This window comes from Natrix helvetica (assembly GCF_964273705.1).
Source record: "Natrix helvetica genome assembly, chromosome: 4".
NCBI classification, from domain to species: domain Eukaryota; kingdom Metazoa; phylum Chordata; class Lepidosauria; order Squamata; family Natricidae; genus Natrix; species Natrix helvetica.
The window spans coordinates 73478036-73504400 of NC_138550.1; the positions used below are offsets into that span (position 1 = coordinate 73478036).

Below are 26365 nucleotides of genomic sequence, written 5' to 3' on the forward strand. Positions count from 1 at the left end.
GCCGGAAGCTGTGCTTTACCGCTCTGGATCCCTTTGAGCCCGGCATGATGAAGGCCATCATCCAACGTGTCACTCGAGCCAGTGTGTCAGGTGCGCGGGGGCCGTTTATGTTCCGATTCCGTTTTCTGTCAGCTGTCCAGCGCCAGCGTACTAGCGTTTGCTCCTCGACGCGGTGGTTTAGAGGCCGTGTCTTTAGCTCTGGCTTGCCGGCGGGGCTTCCCGTGGCCGAGCTAAACCCCACCATTTTCACCGCTTCCCACCGCGAGCTCCTTCAAAACCCACCTACCGTCTGGTTGCTATTATAAAGGGTCTTATGTTCCGTTAAGCCCTGGTTTGGCTTGACGACATTGCAGCGAATCCCAATTCTTTTGGCATGTCCATATGGATCGTGTATTTGTCCACATCCTTCCTTTATCTTTGAAGCAACTTTGAAGTGTGAAACAAAAAGGAAGTGTGAATAGAAGCCCTAAATTGTTGATTCGTTATCCTGTTACACAATACGCAAGGTACTCTATAGAGAATGGTAATTTATGAGGATCAGCAGTATTACTTATGTGTTTTATGCAGCATGTACAAAATTTATACACTGATTTTGTGTGTGTCTGTGTAATATATATAATTCTTCAGAACAACAGATTTGACAACATATCTTTATTTAGGCAGAAGTAATATCCTGGTTTGATTGTATAGAATGTTCAAAATATTCTACATTATTTAATCATATTATTGTAGTAAGAGAGTTTTAAAAGCATAATGTCTGTAACTTGTATGTCTATTATTTATAATGGTAATATTTTAACAATGTAAAGTAAATCCTCACAAATTAACGTAACAAAAATATATAAATCAAAATAGTTAGGGGAACATAATAGAAACAGAAAGTACACTCCGGACTCTAATAATGAAAAAGAGTGAAATGTTTAGTAGAATAAAAAAAGAAAATAGGAACTGCTTAAATGCCATAAGAATTATTACTAGATTTAATATGAGTCCAAATTTGGAAAACATTTGAATAGAGACTAGCTTAGAATTCACCTATCCCCTTTAACTTGTGGAAATATCCTATTGATTAAAATAGGAAGTTAATCATGTGCTTTGGCTTCCTTTGTCATAATTAGGTGGAATTTGATGCGGTAACAGCAAAATTTCAGAAAAATATTGATTCTGGGTTAGATTGTTAAATTCCTTTCTATTTTTATTTAAAAAATATTAGTTGTCAGTGACTACGCAGAATTGAAATGCAGAAGTTACATTTTCAGACAAAATTTCAGATGAATAGGTTCAGTCTTTTTCTGTTCACTGTACTTTAAAAGCTATGTCTGCGTTGTTAGTTGCCTCCCTAAAATGCACATTTCTTACTCTCATTTTGGAGATAATTTTTATAAACGTTTATTGTTTCCACAAATATCCCGTGACATATCCATTGTGGTTCCCATATGTAAGCATTCTTAGAAACATTGGTAGGTCAGATCAGCACAATACTTTGTTAGAAGTCTGTCTAGCTATCCAGAGCAAAGGATAAGGTAGTAGTAGCATTAAATGTCTTGCAGATTGGCTTACACAGACTGTCTTTTCCTGTGTAATTTTACTAGATCCTTATTTTTCCTTATATTCACTACAATAAATTTTCATCAATGGGCACCCCGCCATGCCAGTAATTTTGTTACAGCGTCCACAATATCAGCTCAAAATTCTGTGTGTACTCATCAATCCAAAAGGTTCGGGAAGGTGTACAGGTAGTCCTTGACATACAATTGTTTAATGATGGCCCAGAATTACAACTGCCTGAAAATAGTGTAAAATTAATTACAAATGCAAAGCCTGTAAAACACTTCACAAAATGTTGCTCACCATTCCTGCAGTCCCCTGATTGCGATTTAGGTGCTTGGCAGCCTGTCTGCCCTTATAACTGGTTTTCAAGTATCCTGCAATCATATGATCACTATCTGTAATCTTCTCTGCCAACTTCTCTAGAAGTTGGAATGGTGAAGCCAGGCGGAAGGTTGCAAGTTGCTGCTACGTTCTGAGAGGATCCCCTCTCAAAGGGGATTGGTTGAAAGAGCTGTTTGCCTAGGTCCTAGGAAATCTAGTTCTTTCAGTGGGGTGCAGAAATGGAGTTCAAATCTTGAAGATTTAAGCTTCTGTTCTACAGTCCACTATAGAGTGTCTCTCCTGCACATGGAGAGGAACTGAAGTCCTTCATCAAGTTGCAAAAACAGAACACACAAAATATTGTACAACTGCTAATCTACTCTTTTTATTTCCCAAGAAAAGCAAGTCAGTGCTTTAAAGGCTGATTGACATGATTTTTTTTTTAAAAACCTAGTCTAAGGATTTGAGCTCCATTCCTGCACCTTTCCAGAATGGGTTCCTTTCCAGAGGAGCTAAATTACCTCAGCAGGCAACTCTTTAAGCTTCTGTACCCTAGAGCTGAAATCCTAGCAGAGAGGCAGTATGGTATGATAAGGAGCATAGGGTTCCTCAGGCAGATGGGGAGGCCCCAGGAAGTCTGGCATAGGCTGTATGCAAGCATATCTTTGCTTGGGCTTAAAATCCTGTTGGGATTTCAGCAGGGAGAGTTTCAGTTCCAGAGTGGAACCTCCCAAGATCTATCCTCCCCACTCCGGCATCCCATACTCTTTACCTGAGACTCTGATTGTTGAATCACCTGGGAGATCAGTTTAACAACTGCAGTTGAGAGTGCCAGGATTGTGGTCATTGAGTAAGTGGTCAAGTGATGTCTCTCTTAACCGCTTTGCTCAGCAGTCAAGATTTCCTTCTCAATTGTGGTTGTAAGTCAAGGACTATCTATTAAGACTCCCTTGAAAGAACTGGTTTTAAAAGCAAAGTTTTAAAGAAGTATATTTTTTTGTTTTTTTATAATTTATTAAATTTATATTTAATAAATATAAAGAATAGCCTTATCGGTGAGGGTGACAGCATATAAATTTAAAAATAAGTTAAATAAGTAGAATTATATGCTGTCCATCTACCTATAAGGTGACCATGGGCAGCTTGCAGACAATAAAAAGATAAATATACAAACAAAATTTGAAGTGATTATATATATAACTAGAACCAAAGAGACCAATGTCACAGGGGTAAGATACTTTGTTTTTGATACCTTTCTGGAAGGCAAAAAGAGTGGAAGCAATTCTCACTTCTGCTGGTAGAGTGTTCCACAGGGTGGGGCCACAGTGGAAAAGGCCCTTCTCCTTGACCACATCAGTCAGAATTCTTTAGCAGGGAAGGGGTCTGCAGTCAGCCCCGTGCACAAGGGTTAGTGGGGCAAGCTACATAGCATTCAAAAAAGAAAACCAACAAGCCAAAAAGAGCCTTTTCCCTCTTAGCTCCCATTAATTTTGGCTCATAATTTCAAAACCAGAAGAATGAAATTTTCCTAAATAAACTTAATTTTTGAGATTTTCTTTGGAATTTGTTGATCTCTTTTGGTTCAAAGGGAGCAAATGAAATAACGGGGGGGGGGGTTAATAAAAAGTTACTAAATAGCAAATGTAAAATTCCATTTTGCAGAAGTCGCCTGACCCGCCTGGATTCCACCATTATTCCTTGCTAATAGAGGGGAAGATTGGTTAAAATCTGGCTATATTGAATGTATCAAAACAGTGTGGGTTTCTCATTCTTCCTAAGCTTGGTGCCGTGGTTTTAAAGGATGGATATTTGAAAATACCTTATGAAGAGCAATTCTGCCACTTCAGCAATAATAGAGCTGAGACAGTAGAACACTTTTTCTGTATAAAGTCTATAAATTGTGTAAACAATTATATCCTGGTTCCATTATGCCTATCAAAAGGCAGGGGACAGGAGATTAATTCTTTTTAAAAATCTTTTAATAAACTAGTTTTTGTTCTCACATCAAGACTGGTTAAATTTTGCATGGTTTACAATTCTGTAACAAAACATCTGGATTTATTTAAATTGGCTGTATTTCCTAAGCATATGAAATATTTTAGTTTGTGTGTCAGGTTTAGAAGTGTAAATGTGTAAAATTCCTATTGAAGAGGTTTGCTGGTAAGATAGAATTTTGTCTGAAGGAAGATTCCTTTTAGGTATTGCAATTAGGTAGTTATTAAAATATTGATATCCTATGATATGTAAATTGGTTGTATGAGCATTTATCAAATATTTTGTAGAGGTATGGGGATGCGGTGGCTCAGTGGCTAAGATGCTGAGCTTGTTGATCAGAAAGGTCGGCAGTTCAGTGGTTTAAATCCCTAGTGTAACGGAGTGAGCTCCCATTACTAGTCCCAGTTTCTGCCAGCCTAGCAGTTTGAAAGCATGTAAAAATGCAAATAGAAATATAGGAACCACCTTTGGTGGGAAGGTAACAGCGTTCCGTGCGCTTAGTCATGCTGGCCACATGACCAAGGAGACGACTTTGGACAGCGCTGGCTCTTCAGCTTTGAAACAGAGATAAGTACCGCTCCCTAGAGTCAGGAATGTGTGCGAGGGGAACCTTTACCTATTCAGAGATATATTCTGTTTTTGCCTTCTATTTCCAATTGTGTTACTATATTATATTTCATAATATAATAACTATATTGTAGTTACTGATTGAAGAATTATAAAAGCAACAAACTCATTACATATTAAGCCTTTGGCTAAGGAGGTCATATATATTTGCCTCCCAAAGGCATGCTTATATTTCTTTTTTCTTTTTTTTAAACAAAGTTTTATTGTTTTTTTTTTAAATTTACAAGGAAAAAGGTAGTGGAAAGGTATACAATTTTTGGCAGTTGCAAAGTGTGGTAGGCGCCCCCTCCCTCCAAACTCATAGTATACATCTGAATATAGGTCATTAATACATAGTCATATATAATCAGCATATTAATTCTATTGGTACTTTCAATCAATTTAATACATAGTAATATATAATCCACATGTTAATTCCATTATTACTTTCGGTCAGTTTATATCAACGAGATTTTCTTATTCATTTTTGTGATCTGAGCTTTCTTGGTATTGCCCCTTCTCCCCCCGCCGGCAGAGCTCCGGCCCCTCCCGTGTCCTGCATATCCGTTGTAGGATCTTCTGTTTTTTCTAGGTGTATTTTGTTTTTTTCCATAAAGGCCTGTGCCTCTATGGGTGTGTTAATTCTAATTCTTGTCTCCTCCCAGAATATTAACATACCTTCAAGCATCAACCATCTGAACCACACCCCCTTCTGGTATAATTTATTCGCTAATTGCGAATAATTTTTCCTTTTTTCCCTAACTTTCTTGGGGATCTGCTTCAAGATAGTTATTTCCCTATCATGGTATGTCAGGGCTTGCCCCCTTTGTACACCCAGAATTTCGTCTCTTGTGCTTTTTCTAAGAAATTTAATATGTACCTCCCTGGGTACATTGTGTGTTCTGGCATAAGCTGAATTCACTCTATAAACCAGATCTATCTCCCATTCCATCTGTTGTTTTTCTTTGTGGGTATATTCAGCCAAGATGCTTGTCATGATGTCCCTTATGTTTTCATCATCTGCTTCTATCACGTTTTGAAATCTAAGATAAAAGGACATTCTCTCAAATTCTGTTTTCATTTGTTGGGTATCAAGTTCTTTGTTTCCCTTCTGCACCGCCTCTACCCCCCCCTCATCTCCGCCACCTCCACAAGGTCCAGTCTCTGTGAGTTCTTATGAATTTGGGCTTGGTTCTCTTTAATTTCTTCTTTCATTTCCTTTAATTGTTTCTTAATTTCCTCTTGTCCCTGTAAGAGTTGCTGAAGCATTTGTTGCAAATCCATCTCTGTACTTTTAGGTTGCATCAGGTCTGTTATCTTTGATTGTGTAGCAGGACTGGAAGTTGCTGATGTCGGGGCAGAGGTAGCAAAGCCAGGCTTTCCAGGAGGTGGTCTTTTAGGAGACATTGTTTATAGAATAAAGAGTTCAGTCAGTGTAGAGAATGGACAGCTAGAGCGGCAGAGCAGCCAGATGAGTCCAGGAGGCAGAGGATCCAAGCAGGAGAGAATTTCTCTAATCAGCCTGGCAATAGAGTAAAGTTTTTCACCCCAGAGAGTTCAAAGAGTAGCAATCCACAAGAGATTCATCTGGGTAGCACGGAGACAAAGACCGGAAGCCTGAATTTTTAAAGGTGGAGTCAGGTTTCACAGTTCATGAAGACAACGGAAGTGTGCCATCTTGCCCTGCCAGCTTCGGGTTTAGAGGCATAACAAAGTTTTCAAAGTTCCCAAAGTCCTCAGATCATCAATAAATTATGGAGTTAAGTTCAATGAAAGTCACTTTAAGCAAGGGTGTGGCATCATTGGTTGGCTCTCCCCCCTCCTCCTTCCCCTGGGGCTGAGAGCGAAATTGTTCCAAACCGCCTGTCCGAGGGGGGGGAATCCCCCTCCCTCCAGCCGCGCCTCCCAAGTTAGCCGAAAGAGAAAGTTTTAAGCTGCTGAAAAGTTCTTCAAATCAACAAAGGGAGTGAAGGGGGGTATGCACCTCACCACACCGCCGCTGCTTCCTTCTACTTTTTCATTCTCCGTGCAGCCTGTCCGCGAAGACACTTTACGCACCCTCCGATCTGCTCCCCGGTGCCTTGAGCGCGCAGGGGACCTCCCGCCGGCCGCCGGCGATGCAGGGATCCCCCGCGATGCCGCCCCTCCGGCAGGACGCCTCTTCGGGGCGTCCTGTGCCCCCCAAGGAGTGGGGAAGCCCACCGGGGAGCCGGACCGAGCAAACGAGTTGCCCGTCGCCATCAGCTGCCGGAACCGGAAGCCCGGCATGCTTATATTTCTTGTTTTTCTTTGAAAGTGGATCTATGCATATTATGTTTTGCAACAAATTGTTTAAAAAATCTATCTCCACTGGAAATAGAATTGACACTTAATAAGAATACACTTCTATAGAACAAGTTGCTTTCCAAATTTAGGAATAAGAAGCTTTTACATGTGTGTGTGTGTGTATTTATAGGGATATGACATAAAATAAATTCTATACATTTAACTTCTTATAATATCCCTTATAGTTGGTGAGGAACAAATAAGTTCCATTGGACGTGGCATTTGTGTGCTCCTGGGTATCTCTGTGGAAGACACGCAGAAAGAGCTTGAGCACATGTAAGTAATAATAAGGATTTAACTTCTCTTTCACTTTGCAATTTGCATATATTTTACTTAAACAAATGATATTTCCTAAATTTTTGCATCAGTTGTTATGTATAGAATCTACATCTACTGTAAATCTCTTTATATTATCTTTGCTCCCCATTTTCTGGTCTTTAAATTTGTAGAATATAATGTAGAGTATATAGTATATGTAGAATATTTAATAGCTTAATTTCAGAAAAGTTCCATAAAGGCCTCTGACTTTTCATACAGGGTTCGAAAGATATTAAATCTTCGTGTGTTTGAAGATGAAAGTGGAAAGCACTGGTCTAAAAGTATAATGGATAAGCAGTACGAAGTGCTATGTGTTAGCCAGTTTACTCTTCAATGTATCCTGAAAGGAAATAAACCAGATTATCATATGGCAATGCCTTCTGACCAAGCAGAATCTTTCTACAACAGTTTCTTAGAGCACCTTCGCAAAGCATACAAGCCAGAATTAATTAAAGGTAAGGCAAAATTTACTGATGAATTGAAATATGTTTCAGGCAATAAGCTAGGTCCCTACAGAAATTGCTGTACTGTATTTTAGAGTATAAGACACACCATTTTCCCTCAAAAAAGAGGCTGAAAATCTGGGTGTGTATTATACACTGAATACAGCAATTTTTTTGCCTCCTGAAACCTTGCCCCCTTCATCAAAATGGCCATGCATAGCCTTTAGGAGGCTTTCAGAGTGTTCCTGGGGGCTGGGGAGGGCAAAAATGAGCAAAAAAGGGTCATTTTTTGCTCACTTTTGCCCACCTCCAGCAGCACTCTATAAGCCTCCTAAAGGCTATTCATGCCCTTTAAAAAAAAAAAACCAGGCCCGTTTTTGTGAAAAATGGGCCATTTTGGGGAGGTCTGCAGAGTGCAAAAACTTTTTTAAAAAATTCGCCTCTTCAAAAGCTTGGTGTGTCTTATACTCCAGTGCGTCTTGTACTCCAAAAAATACGTTACTTACATTGTAATTTATTATACTAAATTATAATTCTTCTTTTAATAAACTGGTGTGTTTGGTTTTTGGTATGTGGCAATGAAAATGAGTGGAGATATAAGAAAAAAATATGTGAATCACAAGAGAGAAAGTGAATGATAATAAACATGAAGAAATACATGGATTTCTGAAATGGCATATCCGCCCCCCCCCCTCCCGTGCCTGGGAGACTTCTGATCTAAGGGTCTCACAAAAAGACCATTCTTGATTTCCTTCAGTTGTATTTATGTGTTTTCTAAGTCTAATTTCTCTCTTCTCCTGCTTTGATCCAAGAGTGAATCAATTCCTTTTACCTAAAAAAGGTGTGAGAGAAAACATTGCCTCTGGGTATATATTTCTTTGAGGCATTTCTTCTTTTCACAATTTTTTTTTCAAATTCTCCCTCCCCTGTTTACCATGAGTTTGTTTTAAATCAGGAGTAAGTAACCTGAATCCAAAGGTATTCCATGGCCACTAGAACACCACTGGTGGAATTTTCATTGGTGCCTCTGTAGGCAAAAAAGGATGGAATGGATGCTATAGTGGCATGCATTTCTACATTTAGCTCCCTAGTCCTTAAAATTCATAAAAAAGAGAGCAATGTTTTTATTCCTGACACTCAATGATGTTAATCTATCCCCAGATATTACCTGCAATTTCCCAGTGCCTGCTTTAGGACCAGTCAGAACGATGCAGTAGTTTGGATCATTTTACATTTGGTTTGATATAATTACATCTTCTGAAAAATGGTTTTCTGGGCTAGAACATGGCAGTTGACTGTGTTTTTAGACCCCAGTAAAAAAAAAGATCTAGATTGATGTGATAGTAGGAGAGATATATACAAAATTATCATTTTAAACTTTTTTTACAGTTTGAATCTCATTGATTCAAGAAGTTGTAGATTTCAAAAGAAAGTATTAAAAAGTCATTGAATGCTGTTCATTATGTTTTGGTTTGAATTAATGGTAGATATATGGTGATTTTAACAAAAGGGAAATTAAATATTGTTTATAGACAAATACCCTTTCTCTTTTTGCCATCCAACTTTAATTTTTCAGATGGCAAATTTGGCGAATACATGCAGGTACATATTCAGAACGATGGACCTGTGACCATTGAACTGGAGTCTCCTACAGCCCCTGTTGACTCTAAACAAGTATGTTGTAGTAGTGCTTTTCTTTACCTACCTATTTTGAGATAGTCCGTATGTTGATATTAAAAGCCTTAACTATGTTCTGTGGGCCTCATTTTTATATTTTGACCTGAGAATAGCTAATCCTCTTCTGGTCAATAATTATTTTAAAAAGAAGTGACTGCAACAACAACCATGGAAGAATGATAAACTAGGGCTGTGATACTTTTGGATCATTGTTGCTGTTGCCTCTTTTTCGGCTGAGGTTTTATATGTAGCTAAATCATTGTTACAAAATCTTGAGTTTATTTTATTATTATGTTTATGACTTAAGTTACTTAGTGGGTTTGATAGTTTTATATATTGGTCAATAAATTTGATGCACTTTACTGACACTAGATTGTAAGAGAGGATAACTACAAAAATGAATGCTGACAGAAGTCTGTTTGAATAGAAAAGAGGTAGTCATTCCTGTTTAATTTAAGCTAATGGGAAATGTTAGAGCTAATATATAAATGGATCCAGTAGATTTGTGGCATTTGTGGTAGAATATATCATATTTTATGTTCTGTGAACAATTATTTCCATCAGGAATTTACTATTTGCTTCTGTGCTTTCTTTCACGTCTTCTGCTTATCTGGCCCTTATTTGTCTTATTGGTGGCTCTTTCTGCTCAAATAGATAACAGAGCAACATTTTCAATGAATTGTACTGCCATTGTATGTATTAATTTTAGATACCACAGATTCATGTAATAATATAGTATTAACTGAGACATATCATTTCTAAGAGTAGATGGTTCACTGACATCCACTTGTGCTATATTAGAGTTGTGCTGATACTAGAGTTTTTATTTGTGTGCATATTGATATGTAACAAATATTGACAAATAAAAACCTGATCAAAGTATTAAAAATAGATAATCAAAATACCGCTTTAGTTATACTATAAACTGCATTTGTTATTCTGCATGAACTTGCTGCTGCAAAAATACTTTTAATTAGATGTGATGCTTACATTCTAGTTTGTTGTATTTTGAGTTAAGAAAAGGACATGTACACAACCCAAACAAATACATTGACCCTGATTGCTATTCTTTTCCCCTAATATGAAGTTGCGTCAGCACTTATACATCTGAAGTTCTAACCATACAATCTGCACAATATTGTCGGCTTGGGTTGGATTTCAAACTGCTCTAGTCTATTGAATCCATTGAAACCCGTATTTGATATAGTTGAATTATAAATAAGGAAATATTGAAATTTTATATTTACCTTGTTATTGGTCCTTAATCTACACTTTCTAAGAGCAGTTTATTCTCATGAAGAAACCTTCCAAAATGCTTGCTATTGTTATTTAATCAATTTCTTTCTAAATAAAAGCATTGAAAGAAAATAATAGCCTCAAATTGTATTTGTCTATAAACAATATTTACAAGCTGCTTTCTTAAATAAAAGCTTTCAAAGAAAATAATAACAAATCATCCTCTAGTCTTTTGGCTAGATCTTGGTACTTAGGATCTGTAAAGAGTTGGAGAAATAGCATCAGTGATATGTGAGGAGCTGTTATACTTCAAGAAAATTACTACACTTACTAGAAAGATTCTCTTTTAATGCTATTACTAGAAAAAAAGAAATTCATTTTAATATTTAATGCCTATTCTGCAGTGTAACTATTGTGCAAATCCCATATGTTTGTATTGTGTGTTGGAAACCAGGCTGTGCTATTAAATTGACATTTTGAGATATGCTGTGACAAAGTAGAATTACCAAGGAGTCTGTTCTGGAAATGTTGTTGATATATATGTAAATAAGTTCTAATAACAGTCTTGTACTGATGAGTATACATTGCCAGCATTCTATCTAAAGATTTTCATTACTGATCACAATTATAGGAAATCATTAAGTGAGGATCTGTCACTTGCATATTTTTGACATGTTAGGAGTTCTGAATAATATTAGCTTTCTGTCAGTTTATTTGAACTTTTTCCTGGAGTGTTTTAAATATGTGGAACTTAAATTGATTCAATTTAAAGTAGCTTGTCTGATCAACTCTGGTTTCTTTTTTCCATATCAAACATATCTTTGGTGATTTACATATCATCTTGGACAAACCTTTCAAAATGATTTTAGTGGCAAATCTTTACCTATCCTAAACTATTATTACACTATAAAACAGTGAGATAGATAGAGCAATGAGTGGCAGACTCATATGCCAATTCTTCTATATATTTTGTCTGCTCACACCATTTCAAGGTCTAATAACATCACCCACCAAATCAAGGTACATATATTTGCTCACTATCAATGGCGTATGAGATCTGTTTCAATTCCCCACAATATTCCATGCTGAACAAAATAGCCAATCTTTGTGCAACAGGGTCAATGGACTCAATTGACATAAAAATGGCAATTCCTAAATATTCTTGAAAAACATACTAATTTCATGGGACATTCTTTCTTTGACCACAAAGTGGCGATATATAAGAAAAGTGCCTGAAGCAACAAAGGTGAAATTTGTTAGAATAGTTTCAATAGCCTTTTTCATGGCATTACTTCTTATCAAACAAGGTATGTTAACTATTCACTTCAGGAATGTCAGCATCATGTCTACTTGTTGTTTTATGCAATTCTACCCTGCACTTTCTCTTTATGATTTCCTCCTCCCACGCTTTCTCCCACCAAATTGCATTTTTCTCAGAACAATAAGCTCATTGATTTATTGGTGCATTTATTGCAATAGACTGACACAGCTACTCCCTTAGAAGTAAAAGTAAGATTTTTTTTTCAAATTATGGATACTATCTCCAGTCTCCAAAATATTTGTAGTTCTCTGCCTTCAGCCTTTTTCATAAACATTCTGCCATATTCCCCCGACTCCCATATGTTTGTGCATGCAACATGTTCTCTTGAGGTCTATAGCCCCATATACAGTATCTGATTGAGGATCAGATATTTTGCAGATTACACCAATCAGAAGAGGATTGGTGTAATATGCAAAAACTTCCTGTTCTTTACTGTTTGTCTTGTTTCGCTGCAAAAGATTAACATAGTTTTTTGAAAACTAAGATATTGTCTGTGCTGTTGCACTACTTCCGTTTACATTCATTCACAATTGTGCTTTCCCATCTTTTCTTTGCAACAGTTAGCAAAACTTGAGAAACAACAACAGAGGAAAGAAAAAACCAGAATGAAGGTCCCTTCTGAATCAAGCAGAGAACGAAATCTTCCTAAAAGTAAAAATGATCCAAGTGCAAGCAGTGGGGCTGAAGGAGATGTTTCTTCTGAAAGGGAACCCTAACACTTTCAAAGCACTTTCAGGTATGAACTTTCTGCCTCTGCTCTTGTTGAAAAGATTCATTTCTTGCCATTTTAAGTCTTACGTAAATTATTTATTAATTTCTTTTCAGTCCTATAAGTATGTCCTTTTTCAATAATTAAAGCTGCTTCCACTTTATTTCATATAGCCCAGTTTTATTTACTTTGTATAGTTTCCTCCTTCCCTTTCCATTTTTAGTGATTTTTTTCACTTTCCCCCCTCTGCCTGGGGCGGTTATACCTTCTCTGATAAATAATTAGAAATTTCCTTTATTCTCAGAACATTCTGGACTATGGCCATAGCTATTATGTATTCCAACCTCTTAATCACTGAGAGACATTTAAGGAACAAAATGTTTTAATATCTTATATATTTAGGCTATATTTCTCCACTTGATTGTAAACTTTTAATGGCATTTTTTGTGATTTGGCATACACCAATTTTTCATGCAATATATTAATTAAAATCTGCCAAATAAGGTTTATGTCCAGATCTAAAAGGTTAAAGGAGCTTTATTTCTCCTATGTTAGCATAGGGAAAAATAATAATGGAATGCATAATGGAATGTAATTTACTTGGAAACTGAGGGAGGGGGGAAGAAAGGAAGGAAGGGAGAAAAAGTATGTTACTTTTAATTGAATGTATGCATAATTAGTGAGGCGATGTATTTTAAAATTTTATTGTAATCTGAAGAGCAATTGCATGATCTAGGATGGGATATAGGGTATCATAAAAATGAGGAAGGAAGTAGGACAAGTCAAAGGTGATATGTCATTTAATTGAGGAAGAATCTTATAAAACAAGATTACATTTACACTGGAAAAAGTGGTCATTAGTTTCTCTTTTCCCCTCCCTTCTCTCTTGAAGTTGTACATGGCTCAACTTTAGAAAAAAAAAATAGAAATCACAATTATGAAGTAGAATTTTTTTCTATCTTGAAATAATATTCCTTCTTTTATAACTGCTATGTACTGCTCAGTTGATTAGAGCAATTTATAAGTCTTATAAACAAACAAAATAAAAACAAATAAAACAAACAAACAGTCTGCTATAATTAAAACATTTCTTTATCATTTGTGGAATATTTATATTTGACTTCGCATACTGCAGGCATTAAGATGAAACTTCCAGGCAGCTTCGAATAAAAAAAAGTAAAAATAGTTTCAAGTGATTAAGAACAATGAAAGCAAATAAATAATTAAAATGAATAGCTAGAAGCCTGTATATGTTTTTTTTTAAATTAAGGTGATAAAAATGTTAACTTCTGCTGGGAACTCCTTTCAGATTTTGGGCCACAATACAGAAGACTTGATCCTGGATTGCCCTTAGGTGAGCTCATTATAACTGTAGGCGAACCTGTTTGGATGATATCAATAAGCAGAAGATGCTTTCTTTTAGTGATTTGTATTTTGCCCAGAAGTAAAGAAGCAGCCAGTGCAGTAGTTTAAGTACAGGTGTGGAATTTTCTCTTTGCTTTCTTCTTGAACCCAATCTGTTTGCCAAATTTTGTGCCAACTGAAATTTCTGGCCTTAATGCAAATGTTAGGATTAGAATTTAAAAAAACTCTTAAAAAAATAAACACTCTTAAGACATTATAGCTTGGACTTTACCAACAGATGAAATAATAGTTTAAAGTTACTTCTCTCCCCCTCCCCCCAGAAAGCAGCAATAGGTATCAGTCAAAGCTGATTTAAAAATGCTCGTGGGTGTTGGTCCAATCTGGAAAACCAGAAAAAAGATTTCACTCCAGAAGCACCCTGAAGCTATAAATTGCTCCTTTTGGAGAATAACTTCATTCAGAATAGATTTGTTTCACAGGAAGGTTAAAAAATGTCTTGCAGTTTGAGCACTTTATTTTCTGCTTTTTTGTTCTTAAAATTAGAAGATCTGAACAAGTATTAAGAAACTACAATGGAGAGTACTTACTCCCAGTAAAAATAATTGACTTAGGACATTAATATGTTAAAGAGACTGCTTCTTCCATTCATTGACAGATAAGAAAAAAGCACATGTCCTGAAAAATCTTTGTTTCTCCCCATTATCATGTTTTAGTGGTTAGAATGTAGTACTGCAGGCTAACTTACTGCTCACCCCAGGAGTTCGATTCTGATCAACTCAGATTGAGCCTTCCATGGCTCGGTAAAATGAGGACCCAGATTGTTGCCAATATGCTGACTCTGTAAACCGCTTAGGGCTGTAAAGCACTGTGAAGCGGTATAGAGTGTAATTGCTATTGCTATTATATGCAAATTCTTCAGATACTGGGTAAATTTTTTTCCTCTTCCAAAAGTTCAGACTGAGGAGAGGGAGAGAGGGGGGGAGAGAGAACACAAAATTGAGTCAAGTTCCCATTTGCTACCACAATTTGAACTTAGTTGTGGCTGGTTTCCATACTATGTGTTGCAATCAAAGTCCAGAATTTGCATTTATCAGATTGCGTTTAAATCCTTACTCTTAAAAGGGTTGGATGATTGAAAGTGTGCTGGATCTTATAAAAGGGAAAAGAATAAATGTTTGTGAATGACAATTGATAACATTACTGTAGGTGGTCACTTGTATTACTTTGTCATACTAAACAATTGTTTTGCTGTAGGTCCTTTATATTTCCTTGTGTGCTGAGACAAATAGCAACTTGATTTAGATGAATACTGATGTTTGCAAAAAACATGGCACATAGTCCAAGGCAGTGATTAAAAGAGATAGGCTATAATTTGGAAAGAGTGTTGTCTCAGCTCTCTGTTTGCGATGAAATTGCTAGATTTCTCCACCTCTCTTTGCAACATATGAATAGCAAGCAGTGATGCTGTTTTACTGTAGATCAGTGGTATCTAACTTGATTTCATTGAGGGCCGCGTTAGGGTTATGTTTGACCTCAGGGGCCGGAGTGGGAGTGGCCAACGTGAGCATGGCCAACTCTGTCGTTCCTGCTGGGGGGCCATGTGGTGGCCTGAGTGCTCTGCCAGCGAAAACGGGTTCCCAAGCTCCATTTCCAGCTGCAATGGCTTTCTGCAACCCTCTACCAGCAAAAGGGCTACACATGACTCCCCCTGAGCTCTGTTTTCGTTGGCAGAGGCACTGTGGGCCAGTCCTTTGCTGTTTCCAGGGCAGCCCCACGGGCCAGATCTAAGCACCCCACGGGCCAGGGCCAGCCCACAGGCCTTGAGTTTGACACCCCTGCTGTAGATTAATGAAAGAATGACTGAGGATATATCATTCATACAGTGATTCAAAATAGAACCTCAACCTGCTCTGGGCTCCCTTGTCTTGAACATGGCTTCCCTTTCAGCTTTTAGTTAAACATGAATCATCGTTCTCCAAGATATCCAACTTGATAAATTGTGATTAGTGCCTGCCCTCAAATCAGAATTAACTTTCTGCTTCAAGGGCAAGTGTTATCCACATTTTTTCTATTCAGACCTCACCGCACATTATGATAATATTGAAGGGATTTGTGCCTATGGTGCTGTAGTGCATAAAATTTCCATAGCTATAACAAATCTGAAATATTTTGAACACACAAAATATTGTACAACTGCTAATCTACTCCTTTTATTTCCCAAGAAAAGCAAGTCAGTGCTTTAAAGGCTGATTGACATGATTTTTTTTTTTTAAAAAAAACCAGTCTAATATCACCAGATCAATACAGATGACACTGCTTGCCCGGCAAAGCTATCATCTAATTGTGTCACTGGATTGCTAGAACAATTTATTTTAACCTTGTGAAGGAATTAATTAACAAATGTGTGGGCTGAGTAATTATTTGTCCGCATGATGGAGCAATTTGACAACCACTTCATGGTTAATTTTCTGTAAGCCCTGAGACTATTTTTGGTATGTCGAGGGGTAAGTCTTCTTTCTCAAAATGACTCACTAAATATTTTGCTCAATTTTCTTCATTGAGTTCAATGACAGTTTCATAAAATTCTGAAAGAAAGTCATTCAATAAAATAGCTTCCTATGTTTTCATTTTGAAAATTGTCTCCCTCACTTCGCATCATGAAGATATTTAAAGCAAATATCCTGGGCAGTGGTAACGCGATGTCTCTTCATTTTAAATCATTCAGTAAGACACTAAGTTTGGAACAAATGAGGGGAAAGAGGAAATAATGTTCAAATTCAGTGACATAGTAAAGAAAAAAAGATACTGGACATTTTGAAGGAAAAGTATTCAAATATCAGAATACAGACTCCTCTGATAGAAGAGGATTGAGAATCATTGAAACTGTATCACCTCTAGTGACTACATAGATAGACTTCCATAATTATTGATTCCCAGTCTGGTCTTCATATCTTTTAATAGTGTACCCATGACACTGTAATCAAACTTGGTGTTAGTCAGTTTTTTCTTCTTCTATTTCCTTCCACCTTTCTCTGCATTATAAACTTCTCAAGAGAGCTGCGTCTTCACATGAGGTGTCCAAAATACAAAACTTGGAGCCTCATCATTTGGATGTTGAATAAGAACTGATTTGTTTCCTTGGCTATCTATGGTGTTCTCAAGACTCTTTTCTAAAGCTTCAGTACTTTTTCTATCATTCTTCTTGATCCAAATTTTGCTTCTATGGAATGCAAGGGAAATCCATTATATGCACATTCACATGCATAATTCTTAAAGAACAGTTAATAAAATTCAATTCAAATTTATTATAGCCCTAAGGCCAGATACCAACAAAATATGGAATAAAAGAAGTAGTACATTCTTATGTGTATAAAGGAAAAACAGTAAGTATATTGGAGTGTAAAAATAATTAAAAACGTAGTAAAATAAATCCAATTAAAATTCTATTTTAAAACGTTCCAATTCTAGGTAGTGGTATAGAATATCATACAAATGATAACACAACTAGGCAACTTGAGGTTGTTTTCAAGTCCTAGTCTGAGAGTAGTACCATTAAATAAAAATTACATTCCCTACCTGGAAATTTATTCCAGGCAGGAATGGCTATATAAGGGTCTGTCTAGAGTCCTTGTATAAAGAACAGTATAACTGAGGATTCATAGGAATTCTCTAAAACATCCAAAAAGAACTGCTGAGGGCATAATATCCAACCTAGCTAAAGTGAAGGCCTTGCAAAATTTGAAATTTGAAATAGGCAGTTCTAGCATTATCAAAGCCTAACATGCACAGACTTTCAATAGAAAAGTCCAGCAACTGAATTTTATCTAAGGCTGTTTGTTAATAAATTTTATTCATTAGTAAAAACAAAAATTAAATTGTTGATAAATATAAAAACACTTTAAATAAATTTTACATTTATTGTTACAATCATAGGTTTAAGACAGATATGGGAAATTTTATTTTTTTAAAGACTGCACTTTATTCTGCTCCCAAGATATGAGGAGATGTGGTTGAAGATATAGAGGATAGAAATGAACGTTTGCTTTTCTTCTGGAGTTCTTTTATGTGTAGTAAGCCTTTGCAAATTCATTTCACTTTTTTCCTCTGCAAAATGTATGCAAATCATATGACTGAAAATCAATTATTTGTTTAATAATATTACTGTTCAAATGACATTTTGTAAGGGCAGCAAGAATTGGCGGAGAGTTTCTGTGATATGGTGTTATGGTAGCCATTACCAGGCATAACATCATAAAACTGATGGAAGGTGGAATTTACAGCTTCTGGGTATTAGCATAGGTACTTGCAGTCTCCTTAGTTCTTCCTTAATTGCTTGTCCTTTCTGGAATTGCCAGTATTGCAACTCTACCATCTTCTCCCACCCCCACCCCCCCTTGAGGATATTGTGGATGGTGTGTGTAGGTGTTCAGTGGTCCTGGCTGGTTTGGTAGCAGCCAGTAATGTTGGAACCAGTTAACTAGAGGTAGCCGAGTGGGTGAAGTGGGTAGTAGCCTCTCATATTTCAGAGGCTGACCAGTAAACAGGCAGCAGGCAGCAAAGCTCAGTGGTGCTGTGGATTAACTGCCTTTGCTTAGCTGATAAGCAGCAAAAAATGAACTCTGGAGGACTTAGCTCCTGTCTTCCTTGAGTCTGCCACCTTAGAGACCATAAGACAGAGTAAGCTGACAGAGGTTGAAGAAGTGTTGGTGGCTGTGGGATCCTGACTGTTGGAAACTCCAGTGGAGTGGAGGGCTCAGATGTACAGATGGTTTGTGGCAGACGTAGCAGGAGTAAGGTTGCAAACCTGTGGGGAAGCTCTGTTATGTCTTGCTGTTACTGTTTAAGGAGCTCTTAAACCATCCATTTTGCCTACTGAGTTGGTACACAATTTGAGAGTCCTCCTAGACTCAGAGCTCCTGCTTGATGAGCAGGTGGCAGTCATAGCTCAGGGGATGGAATTGGGTAGGAGGCTTTGCACAGAAGCATTTTGGTTACCAATTGCACCCTTTCCTGGACTGGGAGGCCTTGCTCACATCATTCTTGCCTTAGTCCCTTCCCGGATTATTGCAATGCACTAATATTCTTGGAGACATTGTCCTTGGAGACTGTCATTGAAGACACTTGGAAGCTACAACTAGTTCCAGAATACAGTGTTGCACACAGTATTCAATGCCAAAAGGTCTACCCATGTTATACCTTTATCACGCAAGCTGCTCTGGCTTCTAGTTTCCTTCCAAATGGAATTTAAGGTACTAGTTATCACCTATAAAGCCTTACATGGCACAGGATCTGGATATTTGCAGGACTGCCTTTCCGTAAAATCTGGTCCCTTTGGATCACTAAGATAGGCATGCTCCAGATTCCTTCTGTGAAATCCTGCCACCTAGTGGGACACGAAAGTGTGCCTTTTTATGGGTGCTCCTACTTAGTGAAACACCTCCCCTCTCCTCAGCAATTCAGCAGGCCCCCATCCCTTTAAGTCTTTTTCAGAAGGCCAATAAGACCTGGCTCTTTACTGTAGAGGTGGGATAAGATTGAATAGATAGAAAATATGGAATGAGGAGAGTTTGCTGTGGGCCATCCCAAGGGAATAATTAAAGCACAGAGTTTTTGTTTACTGTTTTATGACTTTTTTATAGTTATTGATTATATAGTTGTGAGTCTAAGATGGGCAGACATATAAATTGCGTTTTTATAAAGGCCTTCTTCTTCATTGCCTGGAAATCCACCGAGTTCCTATCTGTATGTTGAGCCTTGCAAGAAGCACCATCTTTCTAGAAATCAGCTCTCCAAGTCCAATGATTGTTGTGCTCTCTCATGACAGAAGTCAAAACATTTGATATTTTAGCTTCTATTCTGAGTAATCTACACAATCGCTAAACTTTATAGAATCTGGACTTTCCAAAAATTAGCAGCAGCAGTAACTGATATGTCAAAAGCAGGCAGGTAAATGGGGAATGTGGCTTTTCTATCCTAAGTAATTAACATGATAATGGAAAAAACCTACTTTTGTATGTGTGAACATATGTGCACATATGCATATATGAAATTTAAACATGATTAATATGTATGCTTGCTCCATCTTCCAACATTCTATGAACCAAAAATATTTCCCTTTCCTTTAGAAAGTAGTTAGGCAGAGAAATTATCTGAAGATTGAGCGATGATCCGTGAACAGAATTATCTAACCCAGAGTTTCAGATTGATACAAGTGGGTTTATCTACTGATTATGTAGATAAAGGTTAGTGTTCTTGACAATAATATAAGATCTTTTATGCCTAAATAAGCTGATACAGAAACCTGCATATTTATGAACCGCCTTGAGAGAAACTGATGTTTAGTTAGCCGCTCTATTATTTTCTGTTCTTAACAGAACAGCAATCCTAGTTTGGGAAACAGCAATCCTAGTTTGGGTAACTATGTGTCGGCAGAAGTTGTGTTGACCACAACCATGTTAGAAAGGGATGTTCGTTACTTCTCTGGATATTTCCTCTTTCAATTGTGAATACATTATACACATTGTCCATAAGGGTAGCAGAAGCAGTGAGAAAAGGACTTGGATAGATGGATGGACTTGTATGAAACTTTGTGTGAAAGTAATTAGTGAATTTAACAATATTTAGGAATCACCAGTTTGTAAATAATGTGACCCTGCAGACTAATTTTACCATAAATACTTGCACTCGTAAAAGCGGCTACATCTTCATTCAGGCTACAATTAACTGGATGGTGCCAGTTCTTTATTGAATATATTGACCAACATTCTTTGTTGGTAAAAGTATTTGGACTTTTTAATTTGATAACTGGTGCTATTCCTTTAGATTAGAGGCAATGACTTTATCCAGATGTTTCCTCTACCTGGTGATCAGTCCTGCATATTGTCTTGGAGCTAATTTGGTTTATTCCTCCTTTCATAACAGCTTCTACTCAGTGGTATGTGATGATTCTCTTGTGTGAACTACTTACTTCAAGCCATGCCACAGCATTTCAGTTAAGGATGATAATTTTTACTCAACATTTCAAAGAGAGAATTTTTTTGTGCTTCAGCACAACTTTGTTTTCAATTTACTTTTGTGTTTCAGGATCATAAAGGTATTGCATGGCCCACATTCATTTAAGCTTGAGTTCACAGGCTTGATGCTCTGCTCTAGTATTTGCTGATACGATCCATTGTGAGGGATTCATTTCATCCTGAGATACAAATACTCTCCTTTATTGGAATCCATTGTTCCCTCAATGATTGCACAAACAGGTCCAGAGGACGTAATGTTTCTCATTCTGTAAACTGTAAACCTCCACATTAATGTCAAAGTTTTTTGCCAAAACAATTCCAACAGCCTGCTAACTCAGACAGATAGTCTTGGCAAGCTTGAGACAAATGGCAGTATCCTTTTACGGGAACCTCCTATGTACATTACTCTTGTTCAGTGTTTTCCTTACAATAGATCAGTGTTTCTCAAACTTGGCGACTTTAAGTCCTGTGGACTTCAACTCCCAGAATTCCCCAGCCAGCTATGCTGGCTGGGGGATTCTGGGAGTTGAAGTCCACAGGACTTAAAGTCGCCAAGTTTGAGAAACACTGCAATAGATGCAAGAGTAGCCTGCAGAGGAGTACTATATACCTTTCTCCTTGAGTGATTTTTGTTAAACAACCACTCTACAAAAGTAAGAATGAAGTTGCATTTTCTCCATCTGTAGACTGTCTGTTTATCTGAGTTGACTGAAACCAAAGTGTGACAATGGTTTTGTATCTATTTTAAATATCAATAACCATTTTTATGAAATCTTAAAAGAGTTTTTCTGATTCACTTCCATTGACCTGTGTTGTGAAGAACAGGGGACAACTTGTGCATGTGTGTTTTTGTTTTTATGGGAAAGACTCTGTCTCAAACTCAGAGTAGAATTTATTGACTTGAAAGTCTGACTCAGATTATCCCTTAAGAAAACTAATTTATTCCTAAAGCTTTGCATACTTATTCCAACAAAGGTAGTCAGTAACTGTTGATTGCATTCAATATAGGAGTAATGCAGTACACCGTTTTCATGTATTGCTTGTTTAACTAGTAACTCTTATATTTTTATAGGACTTAGATGAAGGTCTATAGGTAGTCCTCGAGTTATGAATGGAATAGAGCCTGTCCATTCCATTTGTAACTCAAGAATCTGCAGGAGTGAATCTTGTACCTTGAACTTGAACGAGATCACTCCTTCCTTTCGTCCACACATTCAGTGTTCGTTAAGTGCACATGAAGTATCTCAAGGTGGGGAAGACCATGGAGGGGCCTAATGATGGAACAGGCCCCCAACCCACTAAGATACCTCATGCTTCCCCCTCCCGGCTGTGCCAGATTCACTTACCTTGCAAAGATCTGTCTCCTCTCTGCCGGGGAGACTTGATGGATATTGGAAGCTTCATCTGCCACAGTTTCTTTGCCTTTGAGGGAAAGGAGAGTCGATGGAAGCCCCTGGGCGCGAAAAGTGTTTGCGGTGCCTGTCTGCAGCTCCTCTCCCCTAACTCCTTTCTGCCACCACCAGAACATTTTTTGCCCAGACAGAGAACTGACGGAGACTGGAAACTTTTTCTGCTTGTAAATGAGGTGTTTGGAAACAGAGCGATTTGACATCTTGTTCTTTTATATTGGACAAATGTTTGTTTTGGTAGTAATAAATATTGAAGTTATCAGCCACAGTCACTTCCTTCTTCTCTTTACCTCAAACTAACAGTATTCTTCCCCAAGTAATTTGCTCTCATGGCCACAAGCAGTTGAAATGTGTCAAGTTCCTTTCCTCTTGATTCTTATTTCTGTCTTCCTATTATAATCCCTTTTCATCACCTTGTTTTCAATCTAACATTTCTGGATTCAACTCACAGAATTCTGTTGAATTTATATTTTATTTATAATATCAATAAACTGTTAAATACTGTTTAACATAGCACTGACTAGCCATATGTTGTCTAATGAGCTAGTTAGGGTCCCTTAATTCTCAGTTGGTAATACCTTTCTGTTGATTGGGTATTGTGGAAGTTTAAAATGCTACATTAACAACAAGTTGAATTGAGGTCAGCAGAGTGAGACAGTTACTAGCAGGTTTAATATTGTTCTAGGCTGCACTGAAGAAACATCATGTCAAAGACACACAAAGTCACTATTCCTCTCTACTTGGCATTAATGAGACCACACCTGAAATACTATGTATGATTTAGAACTCCTCATTTTCAGTTGAATATTGACAGGCTTGAGAGGGTTCAGAGGATGGCAACAAAGATCGTACAAGTTGCTGAGGAAGTGTCCTATTCAGAAGAGTAAAGAACTTGGGATATTCAGGAAGCCATATATAGGTCCATGTAGAAACTACGGGGAAGAGGGCATGAACTATTTTTCCATTGCCATATAAAGTAGGAGTAGAAATAATGAGCATAAGTTGCAACTGCCTAGATTTCATTTCAACATAAGGAAAAATATTCTGAGAGTAAGATCTGTACAATAATGGAATAGTCTATCTATAAAGATAGTGTAGGCTCCATTGCTGGAGATTTTAAAGATTTCTCACGGATGGGTTAAAATGGTTTTCCACGCATTGCAGGTGGGAGTACATAACCTCATGGTCCATTCCAGCTCTACAATTCTATGATCTCTGACAAGAAGGCACGTGGTTCGAAAGGTAGTCTTAGTGTAGGAATCTTAGGAAGATTAGTCTTAACAATAGTAATACTAGAATCTTAGGAAGATTAATACACATGTGTAATTTAATTATGTTTTGATCATGTATGAATGTAAGTACTATATTTTTCTCTTGTCTTTGTGTTTTCAAAAACATGATGTCCCTTTTCAGATTATTGGATTAATTTGCTGGATTGGTGGCTTTTTTTTAATCAGACATACATTCCCTGTATTATTTCGACTTAAACACTGCCCAGTTTAAATCAACTGGGCAGCTCACAACATAAAAACAGAACATAAACAATGTAGATTAAAAACAGCAATAAATATGTGGCAGATTTGGTCAAGACAATATCACAAGAACAAGGGTATTATTCTTAACATTCCATTGTCTTGTATCATCTTTTTAAAGACTACATCGGGGGCGGGGGGTTGTTTCCTGTTATGCAGCATCCTCTTCTATTGTATATCATGAGGGATATTGGTAGTGAATAAAATTATGAACTATACTTAGTTCTCATTTAACAACCACTCATCCAACAACTTTCTGAGTTGCTATGTTGGTGATGAGAGGTAGTTAACTACCAGTCCTTAGAGTTCTGGCTGCCCCAGCACCTGGATTCGCATGATTGCAATCTGGGCATTTGGCAACCAGGTCACACTTAAATGGTTGCAGCATCCTGCAGTCACATAACCATTTGTGACCCTCCCTGCTGGCTTTCAACAAGTAGAATCAATAGGGAGGTTACATGGGCATTTATTCCAGGCTAGAATATACTTTGAAAAATGAAGTCTCCAAGTTGAAAGGATCCACAATTTCATGCCATTAAGCATAAGAAAACTGTACATTTTTTTCTTTATCTCTTTCACCACTAAAATTGGCAGTAGCATCATCCATCTACCTTAGATACTGTATACCCATATTATAGCATCATATTTGGCAATTACACCTCTGAGTAAATGGGAGTGTAGCCACAGAGATTTCCTGGGCAGCATTAACTACACAAATCCAGTGAATCACTTGCATGTTGTTCAAGACACTATTTAAGAAATGCACTTGTAGTTATTGAGTGGAAGGATTTTCCAGAAAAACTGCCTCAACTATTTATACCGAGAAATGCCAGGCAAATTGCTCATGATAACATATAGGAAGATTATTTTGAAACTTTGAACAAATGTTTAAAATGCTACTTGAAATCATTTGGTCTCCTTTTTATGATTAAACTGAGAGTTGAAGCCAGTGGCAATTAAACATGTATCTGGAGAATGGAAGGGTTTTTTTCCTGTATGACATTATGATTTATTTTCTTTCTTCCCTTTCTTTTTTAACAGGAAAGCTCATAAAACACTACTGGTGATCTTCTGTGCTCATTAGCTGAGGATGCTAAATTTCTAGATGAAAAATTATTTGATGCAGAAGGAGAATTTGACTGAAGTAAGGATCTCCATCATGCTGTATTACAAACAACCAAAGGAATGTTATCAATGTCCACCATTAATAGGTTTTAAAGCAAGTTTCTATTTGGGTCATTTCTTATTTGCAGTATTTTCATTGCAGGAGTTATACAACTATCCCTTCCATATAGTTAGGTTTTATATAACTGTAAAATGGCCACATTATTTTACCAGTGCATATGGTTCTTGGCATAAATGCTCTCACCATGACAATAGTCCTTCCCTCCGTCCCCCGCTCTTCCAGTGGGCATGAACAATATCAACAGTTAGAGAGGACAGCTGGAGGAACAGAATAGAAATGCCTCCTGCATTTTGGAAGCTCAGTACAACTGCAGGTTTTCTCCATCTCCTGCGCACTCCACCCCACCCCAAACAATCTGAATCCTCAAAGGAATCCCCAGGCTATTTTGTATTTTCCAAGCTGATGAAGAGGCAGAGGATAGTTCCATCGTTTGTATTTTGAGCTGTGTGATGCTTAGAATGTCTCTTAAAGTTCAACTCATTACTTGAAATTAAACATCCCTCCCTCAGTAAAGGATGGGTTAAATCCTGATAGAATCCTTTTCCAGCTGAAATGTGTGGAGGTTTTTCATACTGTAAACATTACTAGTGTAGTGGGATAATTCTACCAAAGTTGTTTTAGAAATCAGTCCTGTGTGTAGATATCTCCAGAGCTCTTTCTTACATTTTTTGTGATTCCTTTCCATACTGCCAGACAATATGAGAAGGCCCATACTGTGTGGGAGAGAGTCTCCTGCATCTTCTACTTTCCACACCCTGAAGTGAGGGATAGTCACAGCAGTAGCTCCTTCTCTGTGCACAAGACTGTTTATGCTTCCTTGGCTCTACCTGAAGGAGCTGTGCTGCATTAGCCCTCATCTCACCAGTGGTAACATGGAGGCCTCTATTACTGATGAGGAAAGTTTGTTGTGCAAGTTGTATTAGCATAAATATAACAAATCTTATGATCCATTTCATTAAAATACATTTTCTCTTACTTTTTTTTCCTTGTAAGAGCATGCTTCTACTTTTGGTCCATCTAATGGAGGGGTGTCAAACTTGCCACGCCACATTGCCATCACATGACATTTCGTGATGGTTTCCCCCTTTGTGGAGCTTAGGTGGGCGTGGCCTGTGTGTGATGCATCTGACCTGCGGGCCGCCAGTTTGACACCCCTGATCTAATGTATCTTCAGAACGAAGTGTAAAATGCATTGTTTGTGTGTTGAGTGTGTCTGGCTGAACAATCTGTGGAAAAAACTGAATTCAAATTAGATTAATTTATCAATTATTTAAAATGTAAACTGTGTGTGTTTATATGTGTCGGTTAAATTTTCCAAAGGGGAAGAACTGTATTAATAAAGTACAGTACCTGAACAA

The 26365-nt window shown here is 37.4% G+C and overlaps 1 protein-coding gene across 2 annotated transcripts; it reads left to right on the forward strand.

Annotated features, from left to right (window-relative positions):
* DTD1 (D-aminoacyl-tRNA deacylase 1) lies at positions 1–26365 on the forward strand. 2 transcript variants are annotated; one of them, XR_014175159.1, is made up of 7 exons: positions 1–90; positions 6984–7074; positions 7336–7571; positions 9136–9233; positions 12354–12529; positions 13812–13856; positions 24863–26365. XR_014175159.1 is itself a non-coding variant. In XM_081950099.1 (6 exons), the coding sequence occupies exons 1-5, from the start codon at positions 45–47 to the stop codon at positions 12507–12509; spliced, it is 627 nt and encodes a 208-aa protein (XP_081806225.1). In that variant the 5' UTR covers positions 1–44; the 3' UTR covers positions 12510–12529; positions 24863–26365. The 2 variants fall into 2 exon arrangements, 1 of the variants encoding a protein (XP_081806225.1); XM_081950099.1 differs by lacking the exon at positions 13812–13856.

Coding starts and splice junctions, on each gene's coding strand:
- DTD1 (XM_081950099.1), top strand. CDS start 45: ATGATGAAGGCCATCATCCAACGTGTCACTCGAGCCAGTGTGTCAG. Junction 7,075..7,335: donor CAGAAAGAGCTTGAGCACAT/GTAAGTAATAAT, acceptor CTTTTCATACAG/GGTTCGAAAGATATTAAATC. Junction 9,234..12,353: donor CCCCTGTTGACTCTAAACAA/GTATGTTGTAGT, acceptor TCTTTGCAACAG/TTAGCAAAACTTGAGAAACA.